The sequence below is a fragment of the Ambystoma mexicanum genome, chromosome 5p (genome assembly GCF_040938575.1).
Source record: "Ambystoma mexicanum isolate Mex_15411 chromosome 5p, UKY_AmexF1_1, whole genome shotgun sequence".
Lineage (NCBI taxonomy): Eukaryota > Metazoa > Chordata > Amphibia > Caudata > Ambystomatidae > Ambystoma > Ambystoma mexicanum.
In genome coordinates this window covers 24,380,404-24,396,735 of record NC_090930.1, presented here as the reverse complement: position 1 = coordinate 24,396,735, position 16,332 = coordinate 24,380,404, and the positions used below count along the sequence as shown (strand labels likewise).

The window sequence follows — 16,332 nt, the reverse complement described above, 5'->3', positions numbered from 1 at the left end:
TGATTTGCACTAGGCTTCTGGTGGAACGAGCGGTGGTGCCGGATCTTTCTGATGGTGAAAGGATGAAGTGGGTGGAGATGGCAAGAGTGATATTTTGAAAGGTGACTGTGAGTGCGAACATGAACTCTTGGGGTCCTTTATAAGATTTGAGGGTACTAGAGCGTTGGCACAGGGAGCTGTGGATGAAGGCAAGAAGATGCACCTTTGTTAGAAGATCTCTATACTGTGCCGTATTAGAAGAAGCAGCCAGACCCGCTGATATGTTTTAATGGTGTTTATTCAGATTGAAAATAAAAATGCCATGCCACCCCTATTGCTATGTGGATTCCCCTTCCTATGAAACTATACTAAAGGTGCTCCTATTTGTAAAATCGACATATAGTCCTCTGTCCTGATCCTGTCATCTAACTGGCCCTACCACTTTAATGTAAAAGCACTCCAAACTGTAGTCAGAGCCACGTGCTCTGTTCTGACAGCTTCACTTCGAAATCCTCTTGGGAGTTCAGGCCCCGGTCTTATCCGGTGTGGTATTTCCAAAACAGGGTTATAATTCCTCAAAGAAAATGTACCCCAAGTGTCTCAACGATGCTAAATGAGAAGTTCAAGTCTTTTAATAAATCAAATGTCCCAGTTGTTCTTATTAGAGATGGGCTTTCCGTACTCCATCTCCACAAATGTATCTGCTTCTTTTCTCTGGGTTCTATAAAAAGGAGCTCCACAACTTACCCCTTATTCAGTTCCTCTAACTGATTGAACCCTTCATTACTCTCCAAGTATACAGGCTTTCTGTTTTTCTCCATCCCAGGGGCAGGTTCCCTCCTATTTGCCAATCTCGAGTGCACTTAATTTCAGGGTTTCTGTAACCCTTCTGCATAGTCTTTTTCTCTGAGCGTCTGACTGACCATAGGTGGCTTCTCCCCACTGGCTTCTCTGTTCACTTTTTGCGTTTCTTCACCTGGCCTCCCCCAGCCAGCCAAACCCTGCTACCTTTGCTTCTTTTCGGTATGCTCCATTGGACTTGCTTCTCACAGATCAGGACACTGCTTTTCGCTCTCTCCAGCATCTCTGAGAGGGAGGCTTTTGGCTGCAGGCTCCGGTCGGCTTTGCTGTTTGCTCCTCTTCAACTGCTTCGCAAAAGGAGGATTTGTTCCTCTGTCATTCTCTGGTCTCTGTGTTAGTTTGCGGGCTCCCAGCTCACCACTATTGCTCTGGGGTCACACCACCAAGGAAAGCAGGTTTTCTACCACTTTTGACTTTGTACTTCTGGGTTCATCTGCACCGACCATTGGGTGTCTCTCTTACGCGGCCAGGCTTCCCCTCGCACGCCCCAGCTCCGCAGCCCTGCTCCGCTCCACCCCTCTAGAAGGTTCTTACGTCCAGGGCGTCCCTCTTCCTCACCATTCAGGAATGGTAACATCTTTATTCGTCGTGCTGTCCTCCAGGGGGCATACCATTTACTGTTTGCTGTTATGCTATGTCTGTATTCTGTATTAACCTCATACTGCGATGCTGAAATAAGATTAGTATGTCTTTGCTTCCAACTTGGGGATCCCACATCAGACTTCTCCCGTCCCATATATGCTGGTATTCTTGACTGGGAGTTCCTAAGAGGAATAGGAATCCTTGTTCCCTTGAGGGGAGTCACTCCCAGTGAGGTGCCACTTTCCCAAACCCATTGGGAGGTTTTTGCTTAGCTGGCTCATCTCCAATGGGGTGGCTCCCCCTCTTGGAAGAAGGGGTAAGGGGAGCCCAACTTACAGGGGTATCCCCAATTATAAGGGTACCCCTAATCACGCTCACACCAGAGTAAAGTACACCCCTCTAGGGAAGTAAGGCCAATAGTCTATCTTGCAAGGATAACAAGGATTTCTTTACAGAAATGAGGATAGGCGTAAAGAACTCTGCTGTCTGAACGTTCTTGTGTCCCTCAATCGTTCCTTTCTCCTGCAAACTGGTGCCAGGCAGGAGCTTTTATACTCTTGGCTTGGTCACGGGATATGGGCATGACTCCATACCACACCGTCCTGCTTCCATACAAGGGATGCTCCAGTCTTCCTTTCTCCATGGTCAATGATTTCTGTTAGGACATGCTACTTTACCTATTACTACCTTACATAGACACACACTGCAGCCCTGTAGACTTTTACAAACTTTGAGGTCTAGCACCAGGAAAAACTAAAAATTTCTATAATTAACTTTCATTCATACTCCACTCATCTTGGTCATATTTTTATCTGGTCTTATAATCTCCTTTTTAAACCTGTTTTTCATAATTATGCATATTGTGCATCGAGCATGTAAAATCCCCTATTCTTAGTCTGCATGGGCTTTTGACAGACAGCAGACAGGTGCTGAGTTACTTCGTGCTGCTCTGCCATTCTTAGTGATGCAACACAGCATGAGCCCTGCAATCAATTTTTAGCACAGGCTGCATTCTTCCCGGCAGAGAGCTTGCTTCTATCGTGCTTTGAGATTTTAGAACTAAAGAGGATTTAACATTTACAAATGTATTCAGCTAATAGTTATTTGAACCTTATATTTAAATAACTGCCTTCTTTTAGTACCTTCCCATGTCTGTGTGTGTGTGATTATATTTGCATGAAAAAATCTTTCTCAGTGCTCCACGTCCCCCTTGGTCTCATGTAGTGCCTAGAAGCAGTCAAAAGAAGTCTTGCCTAATTCTAAAGCACTTGGGCGTGAAGGAAGGCCATAGCTCCTTCCCAACAAAGGGATGAAGTCCCTCGATTCGTCACAGTACCATACACTGACAAATGGCCACAATGCAGGCCTTCATGTTGGTATGAAGGGGAGTTCATAGAATATTCAGCTTCTGCCAGCGATGGACGAAGTGCTGATGTTCGCAATGGGTGGACTGTATACCAAGGAGGCCCATCACAGATCCTTGGGTGGTAGCAGGGCTCAAAATTAGAATTTGAGGTAAGCATATTTTACTTCCCGTTTTAGGAAGTTGGTAGAAAAGGGATTTGAGTGAAAGATCTCAATCCGGACAGCTGTATTTTTAGGTAGGTCAAAAAATGTTGTTGCTTTAATAATAGGCAAATATTTTGAAATCCAAACACTTTTTGTGGCATGCAGTTCCTGACAATGAAATGTGTAAATAGAATTACATTCTGACTGATCTATGTGTATCTCCATTTTGTTGATTTCATGCAGGAATCCAAGAAGCACTTGGCTGGACTCGGAGCTCTGGGATTTGGAAGTCTTCTCACAGAGATCACCACAGACGATGGGAGCCAGGGGGACGGGGCCAGCGCTGATGATGGTAGGCAGCTGAGAGATGCCAGTCTTGAAAATGAGAGCGTGTAAAAGGAGCTATAATGCACACACTTTGCAGATGCTGGTCTACCTTACAGATAAAGATGTTTGACAGGAGGGTCATTTTAGCGCAGACCAGCAATATAAAGAATGCACTTGCACCTTGGTCTTAAGTTGGTAGCACGCTGCGAGAACTTCTCTTTTTAAGCCATCTTCTTTTCTTGTGTGTTTTATGCACTGGTGACAGGTCTGAACTGTCAGGAAGGAAGTGTGTTAGAGGGTTGATCACTAGCAAATTTGAGCAGTACTCTAGCCCCCTCAGAGAAAGGAGTGTCGCTGATTGCTTCTCTTGTACTTCTCTGGTTCTATTTGTATGTATTTAAGTATGGGGTTTTCTACTTTTCTGCCCTGTACTCTTGCATGGCATACTTCTGCCTTAGAAAGCCATCCTGTAGAAGATTGAGGGTATTGGTATGGGAGAAACCATTTGGTAGGACAGAGATCTGCAAACTGTGCAGAACCAAAGTTTGCAGGTCGCTACTGTAGGAGCTGACAGGCTTTACTGCGGGCATCTAGTTTGGTTCCTCTCTGACCGATGCATATTTCTCTGTCAATATGCATTCTTTCTCAAAAGAGACCAAAATGTCTGAAAGACCCCAGGTATATTGATATATTTTTAAACGCCCCATGATTTTAGACCAACACATAGTCCTGAGAGGATACTCTGTCGTTTCTCTAGTCTTAAGTACTCCAGTGAGTAAAGATCATTTGTGTTTTCCCATTCCTATGTTTATTGCATGGATTAGTAGTCATGATTTTGCACCCCTTTTTTTTCTCCAGATGACCTCCTCCCTCCCTTGTCTCTTTTCCCTCTTCTCTTGCCACTGTTCTTGGCCAAGTATGCCTTACTCCATCCTCTAAACCTCCTGATCTGATAGTTGTTAGAATGAAAGTTTTAATCTTCAGCCCTGAGGCAGCTCCCTGTGCCACTAAAACACTGACACGCAGACCTCGACTCCCGCAGCCTCAACGCCAACTAGAGACGAGCATCTGACCTCTCCTCAAAAGGATCTGAGAAGCTCCTGATTGTAGAGAGCCTAAGTGGTTGACAGTTCTTCCGAACGATCAGAGAAGTTATGAACACATTTACCGCCCTCCACCCCTTAGAAATTGTGCCACATCTTACCCATCTCCTGTTTGACCAGTGAAACTGGCTCCTCTTGCTCCCACTGTTTCTTGCGAGCTCCCTATATCTGCAATGAGGGGTGCAAAATAACCCCAGTTCAACCCATCGCCAACACTGCCTATACTGACATCACCATCCCTACAGAGGAGTGTCGCACCAACAAACAAGAGCAAAATTTGAACGGTAAAAATATTCCCAAATGAAAATATGAAATAAACTAGCAGAAAGAAGGCTGCCCCCTCAAGTTCCTTCCACACAGCTCCACATATATGTTCATATTAGAGGCACCATCGGAGAGGTGCATTGAACGAGGCTCCGCCTGCATGTTATGCCTGCTTCCTTGGGTGAGCCTTGGCCCTCTCTCCAGTCTTCCTCTTCCATTTCCCCTATGTGTGCCTCCTGTTAGGGAGAATTCTCAGAAATGTGCTAATTCCTCTCTGCCTTAGAGACCCCCAACACTTTTGCTGGACTCTAGGACTTTTTAATTTTTAACCTGGAGAGAGTGAGACCTTTTTCCCGCTCTCTCGTGTATTGTTCTGTGATTTGTACTGTGACTTTCGAGTCTGACAAACTCCATAGGTGTCATCTTTACATTGTGACACACAGCACCTTGAGCACAGTGGCACAGGGAAGTCTCTTAGATTTCCCAAAGGTTTAAATACCTTCTCTTGAAGAAACTACTGTTTCCTGGAGCAGTGAAGTGAAATTGACTTAACTTACATTTTGTAGCTTTCTAGACCCAGCACAAACTATCTTACAATAGGGTGCTGGAGGGGTTCCTTAGTATCCCCTTTGTCTAGTTTCTCATTTAACGTTTTCATGTTACCCTTTCTACAATTAATGGCTGGTGGCAGTGGCATACCTTTTACTACCATTGGGTGTTTTTACCGCGGGCTGCAATTGCAGCCTTGGTAAAGCACCCATGGGTGTCCATTTTGTCAAAATGGCCCCGGTCTTCCTTTTTCGCCATTTCTTGCTGGGAAGGGCCCTTTGTTCGTTTTGCCTTTGGTGGGATTTATGAGTGAAGCCTGCCTCTGGCTCCAGTATGTCTGGCAGGGGCAGGAAGTGAGGAAGGTGCCCGAAACTCCCTGTGCTTAATTCCTTTGGTTACAGGAATGCACCCAAAGATGATTGGCTGGCTGCCTGTCCAGCAAGGACAGCCACCCTGCTGTGTGATTGACAGCTAAGCTGGAATGAATGGGAGAAACCTGCATAAAAGGCACAGCTTTTTGTCTTGGAAAGCAGAGTTGACCACTGGACGAAGGAATACGAAGAAGAACTTGGAAGAGACGCCTGCTGCAACTCCTGGACCGTTGGTTTGCCCAGTGAAGTCCTGCTGCTGTGCTGTAGCTCTGAATTCATTTCGACTAGAGAAGCCCTGCAAGGACGACTTCTCCCCTTGAGTTGGTGGGACCAATCAACTCCAAAGTGAACTCATTTGGACATCCTCTCGGAGCTTGCTGTACTTCTGCTGCTGCTGGAACCAAAGTGCAAGGGAGAGGAACACCAAACGGAGTGCATCACTTTTAAGAAGGACGCAAGCTGCTGGAAAGATCCCCCAGACTCCCAGTAAGCAGGACTGACCAAGCCAGAGCCACCTCAACAGAGTGCTGAACCCCAGATGCGAGTGAAGTCCAGGGTGATATCTGTGAGACCGCAGTGGTGCTATTTGCTGAGACGCCAGGAGCTGAAACTGCGAATTGCAGCTTCTGTCGCTGACAGTCCTATTGTGTTGCAGGAGTCCCCAGAAGTCCTCTCTCTTGTCCCCACGACTCAGGCACAGGAACAACAGTATCTGCAGAGCTGTTGGGGAGAATTCTCTGTAAAGGCTAATTTCCCAAACCTAGTGAGTCCCCCAGCAGCTTTGCTGGATTTTTGGGGTTTATTTTTTTCTCCTGCTAAGAGTGAGACTCTTTTTCTCCCACTCTTAGGCATGATTTGAGTAGGTCTTTTGACTGTGAATGTGTTTTATGGGCTATGGGGTCTTTTAATCCATAGGGTTTCATGTGTTTTTGGTATGTGTGTTACACAGCACTCTCAGTGCAGTAACACACGGGTGTCATAGTGACCCCCAAACATAGACTCCATACCCTGGGACTGACTACTGTCTCCCAGGGCATGTAAAGTCACCATTGGCTTTACTAGTCTCAAATTGTGAACAGAACCAGTACAAACCATCATATTGTGGAAGTACTGGTAGGGGTAATTTGTTTGCCCCTGGGTCTGTTTTCCAAGGGGGCACTGTCCAGTCCCCCCTTGTCGAGTTTCTGGCTGGTGGCAGTGGATACCACACGAAATATTCCACCGGAATATTTCCTATGGGATTTTCCCATTCATTTTAAACGCACCACTTTTTGGTGCAATGTTATACCGCCGGGGTATTTATTTAATATTTATTCCCCGGTTTGGTCTTTTTGCCATGACTCGGTTTAAAATGGCGTTTGTGTTCGCCTCTGAAACTCTAACCCAAGTCGAACCCTTTGTTCCACTTTTTGGCGGGCTTCTCCACAGAAGCCCTCCAAATGGTGCCACTCTGTCTGGGGTCTACAGGATGTGTGGGAGGGGGATTAGGCACCCTGGACTGAGTTGCCTTGGCAACTCAAGTCACACTCTTGTGTGATTGGCCCAGTGGAGAGCCGCCCGGCTCACCACTTAGCATGTTTGAGTGACAGCTAGGCCGTTGGATGGGGGTTTTCTGCATAAAAGCAGGGCTTTGGGGACTGGAACTTCAGAAGTCGCCACATGACCTAAAGAATCCGAAGAGGGGCGAAGGTGAGCCATCTACAACGCTAGGAACGCTAGGCTTTGCTCTCGCTTCCATCACCCCTCAGGCACTCATATTACTCCACGGAATTGCATCACCTCTCACGGCCACTCCTCATCATGGCCTGACACTGCTATGTCCAAACTCCCCAATGATGTACCGCTGCACTCACCTAGTTGCCTATCACCAAGCCAACGGAGTATACCTTGTGCCACTCCAGCCCGGAACCAAAGATTAGCGACCAGATGTCACCACTGGTCCTACCACCTGAACACAGACTGCAGGGTCAACTCTGCCAACTCAACCAAGAACAAAACCTCTACCCCAGTTGCCCCACTAGAGGCATCCCCTGCCAACATCCATAACTCCCAAGCCAAACTCAAAGGGGTGCTCATTAACGCCCGCTCTGTCTCCGCTCACGCGTTAGACATCGCTGACTTCCTTGTGACTGAAAATCTTGACTTTCTGGCAATCACAGAAACCTGGTTACATGCGGCGTCAGGCCCTGCCCTGACCCTCGCCATTCCAGATAGCTACTCCATCATTAGGTGCGACAGGGACACCAATCAAACTAAGGGGGGGGTTGGATTAGCATTCATATTCAAAAGTTCTCTTAACCTAAGAGTCACCAACAACCTTCAGCTGCCCTCTGCTGAACTACTCTCGATTAAACTCCCTATCTCACCGAATTACACCTCCTCAGTGTACCTCATCTATCGGCCACCTGGTCCCACCTCCACATTCGTAGAAGCTATCTCTTCCATCCTAGCATCCAGCACTAAGCCTAAATCCCAAATTATCATACTTTGTGATCTTAATCTAGGCTAGGCTATCTGGACACGAATGACACTAAAGCATGTGACCTAGCCAGTGTCCTATCCGACTTTGGCCTTACCCAGCATGTCAGTGTACCCACCCATATCAAGGGACGCACACTGGACTGGGTTTCGGACATGAATTGCGCATTAAACTTAATCTCGGTCTTACCATGTGCATGGTTTGACCATCATAAAATAACATTCTCCATCAACTCTTGCCCTCCCGTGGATAAACCTTGTACTGTCCCACCTACACACACGCGTAACAAGAAGGATATCACAACTGAGAAAATACTTCCTCTCATCCTTCCACTACTAAACTCGGTCTCCACTACTTGTGCTGACGCTACCGTACTGGTAGACCCCTACAATCGAGCCATGCTAAAAGCCTTGGATTCCATTGCCCCACTTAAACAGCGCAAAGAAAAACCACGCAATCACCTGAATTCCTGGTTCTCCCCGCACTTACGAGAACTTTGTACAGATAAACGTAAAGCTGAGTCTCTTTGGAGAAACTCACCTAGGCCAGCAAATAAAATTAACCTCCTTTCCATCACCCTCTCTTACAAAGAAGCCATACTAGCTGCCAAAAAAGAAGTCTATAACAACAGGATCATACAAGCTCAATCCAATACGAAGGAACTCTTTAAAATTCTTAAGGAATTAGAGTCACCAGCTGCCCCACTGGACACGTGCACCCCTGACACTGAATGGTGCGCTAACATTCAAGCAGCCCTCCTAAACAAGATCACTACACTCCAAACTAAAATCAACACCAAAAAAAATCTTCTTGACTCTGCAAGTAGCACCCATTCCTACAAAATCCCACCCCCTAATCATTCGCTCAAACCTTTTAGCTTCTCTCCTCTCATCATCAGGGAAGTGGAAAATATCGTCAAGAAGCTAAAACCCTCCAATTGTCAAGGTGACGCCTGCCCAGCACCAATTGTAAAGGAAGCTGCGCCCGAGCTTGCTCCCTTCATCACTTGCTTCATCAACTCCTCCTTTAAATCAGGCATAGTACCAAATAACCTTAAGGGTGCCTGGGTAATCCCCTTAATCAAAAAACCTAACTTAGACCCTAGCAACCCCACCAACTATAGGCCTATCTCCACAGTACCTTAACTCCTAAAAATCCTGGCCCGTGCCGCATATCTCCAAATTCAAGATTATCTTGATTAAAACAGCCTATTAGGACTTAGGCAATCCGGTTTCCGGGCAAGACACGGCACAGAGACAGCCCTAATAGGGTGTCTAGTCAAATGGTCGACAGACAAATGGTCGACACAATTTGGTCGACAGGTCAAATGTTTTTTTTCATTTATATATATATATATTTTTTTTTTAGGTTTTCGTTTAGGGAAAAAAATGTGAAAAAACAAACAAAATAAATTCGACCATTTGACCTGTCGACCTTTTGGTGTCGACCATTTGTCCTGTCGACCATTTAGATTCGACCAAATGACCTAGAACCCCCTAATAGATCTAAAAACGCAAATTGAGGATCTGAAAGACAAGGGCACACAAGCGCTCCTACTCCTTTTAGACCTATCTGCCGCCTTCGATCTGGTGGACCATCAAATCCTCTGCCAGCATCTCAAAACGGCTGCTTACTTCTCCAAGACAGCTACCTCCTGGATCAGCTCATTCCTGGCCAATAGATCCATGAGAGTCTTCTCACCTCTTGCCGCTGCGGACCCAGCGCACGTCCCCTGCGGAGTCCCACAAGGCTCGTGTGTATCACCCACGCTCTATAACATTTTTACTAAACCACTCTTTGATATTCTTGACCATCTGGGTGTCACCTACACAAATTATGCGGATGACACCCAGATACTCAACCCTATCACTGGTGATTATGTAACTGACGTCAAAGCTCTAAATGCAGTCTACACCGTTATCCAGGCGTGGATGGTCCACCACGGTCTCTGCCTAAACAATGAGAAAACTCATCCTAGGCTCTCAGTACAAACTTTCAAAACTTGAAAGCAAATATGACTCCTTCAGCATTGATGGTAACATCATCAAGGTCACTAATGTCACTAAAACCCTCGGAATTTACCTACATTCCACCCTCTCTCTCACCAGACAAACCAATTCAGTAGTCTCGGCATCTGCATATATGTGCAAACTAATCACTGCTTGCCGTCCCTTCTTAACTATGGACAACGGCCTAATCCTTGCTAGAACCCTCATCCTATCCAAAATCGACTACTGTAATGCCCTCTACTTGGGAACGAGTCAAAGAAACATTGACAGACTTCAGGTAACTCAGAATAACGCCATCAGGGCTGCTCTCAACATAACCAGGCGCGCACGCATTTCATCCACTAGACGCAACGTACGTTGGCTTCCCATTTCACGGCGTATCGCTCTCAAAACACTTGTTCTAAGCCACAAAGCGCAGAACAATGCAGCACCGGCCTACTTGACGGCACGCTTCACTCAACACACAGCCTCCAGACCTCTAAGATCTGCACAGGCACACACACTCATCATCCCTAGCTTCAAGCTATAGACTGCCAGAGGTTCCAGCTTCCCAGTCCTGGCAGCGAAGCTCTGGAATTCCCTACCCAATGATCTCAGGAATGTCCCCTCTCCTCAATCCTTCAAAAACAGAGCAAAACAATGGCTCCATGAGCAACATGAATCCTAGGCTACCCTTTGGTAATATCTATTGCATGCTGTGCCCCCGCAATCACCCCTGTATATATTGAGACTACCGACTACCTTGTAAATGTATGTATCTATCTTTGCTCCATGTATATGTATTATGTAACATGTAACTGCTGTGATGCTGGAAATGCATCAGAGGGACAGGGCCTCTGAATCCTTGTCCTTTACTGCTTTTTATCGTGTGTTCTGTCGTGATTTCTGCCCAGGAGTCCATGTGGGACTCCTGGCAGTGCAGCTCTCTCTTTTGGTTTGGTGAACAGACCCATGGGATACCCTTATGGCACCCATGGGTAGGGGTACAACCCTGTGCCCCTAGTGTATGTTTTTGGGCACCTGTGGGTGGCCCACAGAGCAGGGTATGGGCTGGTGGCAGCTCCATGCTGAATTTGACAGGTGCTCTGGGTGTCCTCCATTTTGGGATACCCAGGCCCTGCCATTGGGATCAGTTGATTCCTGATAGGAAACAAGATGGCCCCTGTGGCCTCTTGCTTTCTATTACCTGTTACCTTGTTTCCCCAAAGTCCTGGGAAGCCCTGACTCTGTCCCTTCCCCCTGACTGGCTGTTGGGTGGAAGTTCCATATATGGTGTTGTTGTGAAGGCCCAGCTAGACTGACTGGAACCTTCCCAGTGACTGTATGTTGTGGGTACCTCCTGTGGGTGGGACCTGGGTGAATGGAGTGTGTGACCAATATACACTCCTTGTTGTGGTTGTCTGGTTTCTGGCATGAGAGACAAAGACTGAGACAGCCCTGCCCGAAACTGGCCTGAATGCAGTGTGTAGTGTTGAATGGCTGGGTACTTGTCCCAATCCACATTCCTTGTTGTGAGTGTCTGAAAGGGAGGAGTGTGGCCTGAATGCACTGTGTGCCTGATTGGCTGACTGACTGTATGAATGCCCTTCTGTATGATTGGCTGCTGAGTGTGTGCCAGCAGTGTGGATGAGAGACAGAATAGTATATCTGGGGACCTCTCACCACTGGTAATTGTTCAGAAGCGTTCTGGAGCTGAGTCTCCACTCTAAGAGTAACTGGAACTGCTGATCCTCGACGTCCAGCTGGAAGAAGAAGACTTGCTGTTGCATTTGCTTCGACCGATCCGAAGGCTGCTGAAATCGTCGAAGACTGACCCGAGAGAGGACCTGGTAAGGCGCCCTCTTCCCGTGCTCCGAGGGACCATCGAGCACCGCTCCATCTTCGCCGAAGCGCCCTGGAAGTCAGACCCTCGAAAGGCTGCCGACCCGAGACGGGACCGCCGAGGAGATCGAAGTGAAGCACCCGGACATCGCCGCCGTCGACCAGGGTCCGCAGGTTGTGTAACCGCTGGAGGCCCGTCGAAGTTGTGTTGCCCAGCCGTGGGGACCATTTGACGCCGTGCCGCCGACGACCGTAGCCGCCTGCTCCTTTGCCTAAGAACATTCGAATCGAAGAACTCCCTCGTCCGCACCGTCGACCGCTTTATCCTGCCGGAGAAAGTCGAGGACGACCAACGCGCCGAGGAGAAGCCTACCGGTGGGTTTCCCGCCACCCGAAGACCACAAAGACTCGAACGACTCGACGCCCTTGCTGGGCCTCCGTCTCCACAATCTTTGCGGTCCAGAACTATTGTCACCGAGGTGCCCCGCACGCCTCTGCCTTGCAGGACGCCGACGCTCCGACGCCGACGAGCACCGCTCGGACGAAGCTGCCGCCTCATTGACACCGTTCTACCCTGTTTGTTGTCGGACGTTCGACGCCCCGTGTCTCCCGCTTGAAAGGGAAGGCATTCAAGAAGGGCCGTCGATTCCCCGCCGCCGAACGCCGAGTTCCTCGACGCTTCTCGACGCCTCTCGACGATCCGTGACTCCGGCTTGAAAGGGGGTCGCTCAAGAAGGATCTGTCGACGCCTCTTCGAAGAACTCGACTCCACGAGGTACATTGGGGGGGTAAAACTTGCAGAACAATATATGGACTGGGCTTGTGCTATATCTTTATTTTACAGGTTGCCCAGGTGGGGGGGATCTCCACACAGAACTGTGTCTAGTGGTAGGGGCCAGTATTCTGCCAATTGCTCAACCATCTTATTTTCTCTCCTCTCTCTATTGCTGGTTTTACTCTATTGATCTGTGTGACATTGTTACAGTATTGTTGATGCACTTTAATGAGATCTAATACAAAGGGTGGTACCACTTTAGAATTGTATATATTTGCCATTGTTGATTTTCCTAAGTACAAAGTGAGTTATTATGATAAGTGTACATAACCTTGAATATTGATTATATAAAGACTGTGTTCTAACCAATACAGTGTGTGGTCATTCCTTTGTGGGGGCTTGGGGACTACACTGTACTTAAGAACCAGCCTGCATCACCTCCTGAGAAGCTAGGCCTTGATTGCTCGTCCATTGCTACCGTAATAGAGAATCTTGGCTGGGGTCTTCTGTGCCTCTCTTCTACCATATAGAGAGCAGAAGTACAGACACCCCCCACCGGTCCTTTACAGCTGGTGGCAGCGGTGGGATGCTTATGATTTTAAGAATCAGTGTATAACCGTGCCACTTACAAAATATCTGCACTTTATTAAATTAAGGTTTAGTTGTGTACAAGATAACTGCATTACAAACAATGGAGTCTATTGCAAATGGCAAATTGACTCGGATGAGCTTGGAGGCTCTCCAGAGTGCTTGTGAAGCCAGGGAGTTAGACTTTGTGGATAAGTCTAGGGCTGAGCTGATAGCTGCCCTGGTGGACTACCAGACTGATGGTGAAACTCTTGATGAGGGAGGGAATCCAACCAATGAGGACTCTGCCCCTGGGGTTTCTGCTGAATCTGTTTCTGGGAATGCCGCCATTCCTGCTGCCTCTGTTCCAAACCCCAGCAATTCCTTGGAGCTTGAGTTATTAAGGATGAAATTGGCCTTTGAATACCGCAAGTTGGAAATAGATGCTGAACTTAAGAAAGAGGAGTTGGCTCAACAATTGGAGCTCAAGAATAGGGATCTTGAACTCAGAAATAAGGACCTTGAACTCAAGAGCCAGGACACTGAATGTCAGAGGATCCAGCTAGAGTGGAGACCTCAGCTAAAACCAGTGATAGTGTCAGGTCCCCAGCCACCAAGTTTATGAAAGATTTGGTTGGTGTATTTGTGGAGGGTTCAGATATCCTCCAATGGATTGAAGCGTTTGAAATGGCTTGTGCGATTCATGATGTTGATAAAAGAGATTGGGCTAAGTGTTTGTTAAGCAGAGTGCCTCAAACTGGATATGACTGTATTCTGAAGCTGAGTGTGGAAGAAAGGGGTCAGTATGAGTGTATGAAGTCTGCTTTGATTGCCAAGTTTGGCAAGACACCTACCCAATACCTTAGAAGGTTCAGGGATTTTAAGAAAAGAGAGAATGTGTCTTGGGTTGACTGGGTGAATGCTGCGCACATGAACATGATGGGGTGGATTGATGGATACAAGGTTAAGACTTTTGTTGAATTGTCCCACCTCTTGTTTTTTGAGCATTTTTCTGAAGCCTGTTCACCAGAGCTGCGTCAGTATGTGGCTGACCAGAACATTTTGGACCCCTTTAAGCTGGCTAGGTTGGCTGACAAGTGGGTCTCCCACCGGGTGTCCCCTAAGGACTCCAGTGGGAAGGACAAGGACAAAGAAAAGGGGGCCTCTCAGAAAGCTGAGGAGTCCCACAAGCAGTCACAGTCGGGTAAAGCTAAACCTTCCTCTCCCAAGACCCAAAAATCTAGTGGGGATAAGTCATCTGTGGGTGGGAATAAGAGTAGTGGTCCACCTGCTGCAAAGCAGGCTCCCAGTGGTTCCAGTACCGTACCCCACACTCCTGGCGCTTGTTGGGACTGTGGGGCTCTGGATCACAGAAGGGGTGACTCCAAGTGTAAAGGTAAAGCACTTGGAGTACAGGCTGTCAGCCTGACCTACCCTTACCCCGTGTCTGAGGTGGAGGCCACTGTCCTCCCCTCCTCTACCGGGATCACATTTGGTGCTCCGGTAGAGATTTCCTTAGTGTCCCTTGGGGCCTGGGACCAGTATGCAGAAGTACTGGCGACTATCCCACAGAACACCCGTAGGTTTTTGAGAAGTGTCCTCTTGAATGGCCAGCCTTCTACTGGTTTGAGAGACACTGGGGCAAGCATGACAGTGGTGGACAGGACCCTGCTCAAGCCAGAGGACTATGTAGGTGCTCCTCTGAGAACCACCAGGTTAGCTGGTGGACCTCCCCAAGTATCGCCTGTAGCCTTAGTCACACTCATGATTGGAGACAAGACAGCAAAGCTTCCTGTCCTGGTTCAGGACAATGTCCCTGCTAACATTCTGTTAGGAAATGATCTAGTAGAGTTGGGGTTGAGCTCGGATGGTCTTCCCATGACTGCTGCTGCAGTCACTAGGTCACAGGTGACACCGGGTCTGGCTGTGAGTCAGGTACCCGAGCCAAAGGCGAGGCCTAAGGCAAGAAGAAGGAAGACCAAGAAGGCCACCTCTGTGCAGGGAACACCTTCTCTTCCTGCTGTTCCGACAGCACCCATTGGGATCCATGCTCCGGACGGGCTGGGTCCAGTGGAAAACCCAAACTCAACTCCTGTGGGAGAAGAGACAGAAGACTCCTGTGGGAGAGGTTCTCAACCCGGAGGATCATCCCGACCTTCAATGCTTGTTAGCTGAAGGGGGACCCCCCCGGGCAGACTTCTGTAAGGGACAGAGAGAGTGCCACTCTCTCGAGGGACTGAGGAAACAGGCCCTGTCCCAGGCACAAGGAGAAGTGCCTAGGACATTCCGGATTTATTGGGAGGGTGAGCTCCTTGTTAGTGAGCCCACTAAGCCTGAACCTGGTGCCCTCAAGAGGTTGGTGGTACCCCAGGTTTACAGGCCCTTCCTACTGCAGTTGGCGCATGAGGTGCCCTTGGCTGGTCATCTTGGGACCAAGAAGACTAAGCAGAGGCTCTCTGCCCATTTCTACTGGCCACGGATGGGAGTAGAGGTGGAGTCCCACTGCAGGACCTGCCCAACTTGTCAGTTGTCTGGCAAGACTGGAGGCAGTGTCATTGCCCCACTGCAGCCATTGCCAGTGGTTGGCACACCATTTGAGAGGGTGGGCATCGACATCGTCGGTCCCCTTGACCCTCCCACTTCAGGTGGACATCGGTTCATCCTGGTCTTGGTAGATCATGCCACCAGGTACCCTGAGGCAATACACCTTCGGACTGTTACTGCCAAGGTGGTTGCCAGGGCTCTCCTGGGCATTTTCACCCGTGTTGGATTCCCCAAGGAGGTTGTCTCTGACAGAGGATCCAACTTCATGTCTAGTTACATGAAAACCATGTGGAAAGAGTGCGGGGTAACCTACAAGATCTCCACCTCTTACCACCCCCAGACCAATGGTCTGGTTGAGAGATTTAATAAAACTCTCAAGGGCATGCTAGGGGCTTTGGAAGAACCCCTAAGGAGGAAATGGGATCTCCTCCTGCCATGCCTGCTGTTTGCTTACAGAGAGGTACCTCAAGAGGGTGTTGGTTTCAGCCCCTTTGAGTTACTCTTTGGACATCCCGTGAGGGGGCCCCTCGCCTTGATCAGAGAAGGCTTGGAAGCCACCCCTCCAGGTCCCGCCAAGCAAGTGGGGGACTAT

General features: G+C 48.3%; 1 protein-coding gene across 5 annotated transcripts in view; it reads left to right on the top strand.

Annotated features, from left to right (window-relative positions):
* Positions 1-16,332, top strand: part of TAF1 (TATA-box binding protein associated factor 1) — a 1,380,965-nt gene that overhangs the window by 41,723 nt on the left and 1,322,910 nt on the right. For all 5 annotated transcript variants that reach the window (XM_069612352.1, XM_069612355.1, XM_069612353.1 and 2 more), the window contains exon 2: positions 3,175-3,283. In XM_069612352.1, the coding sequence (XP_069468453.1) occupies positions 3,175-3,283 (109 nt within the window). The remainder of the gene's footprint in view (positions 1-3,174; positions 3,284-16,332) is intronic.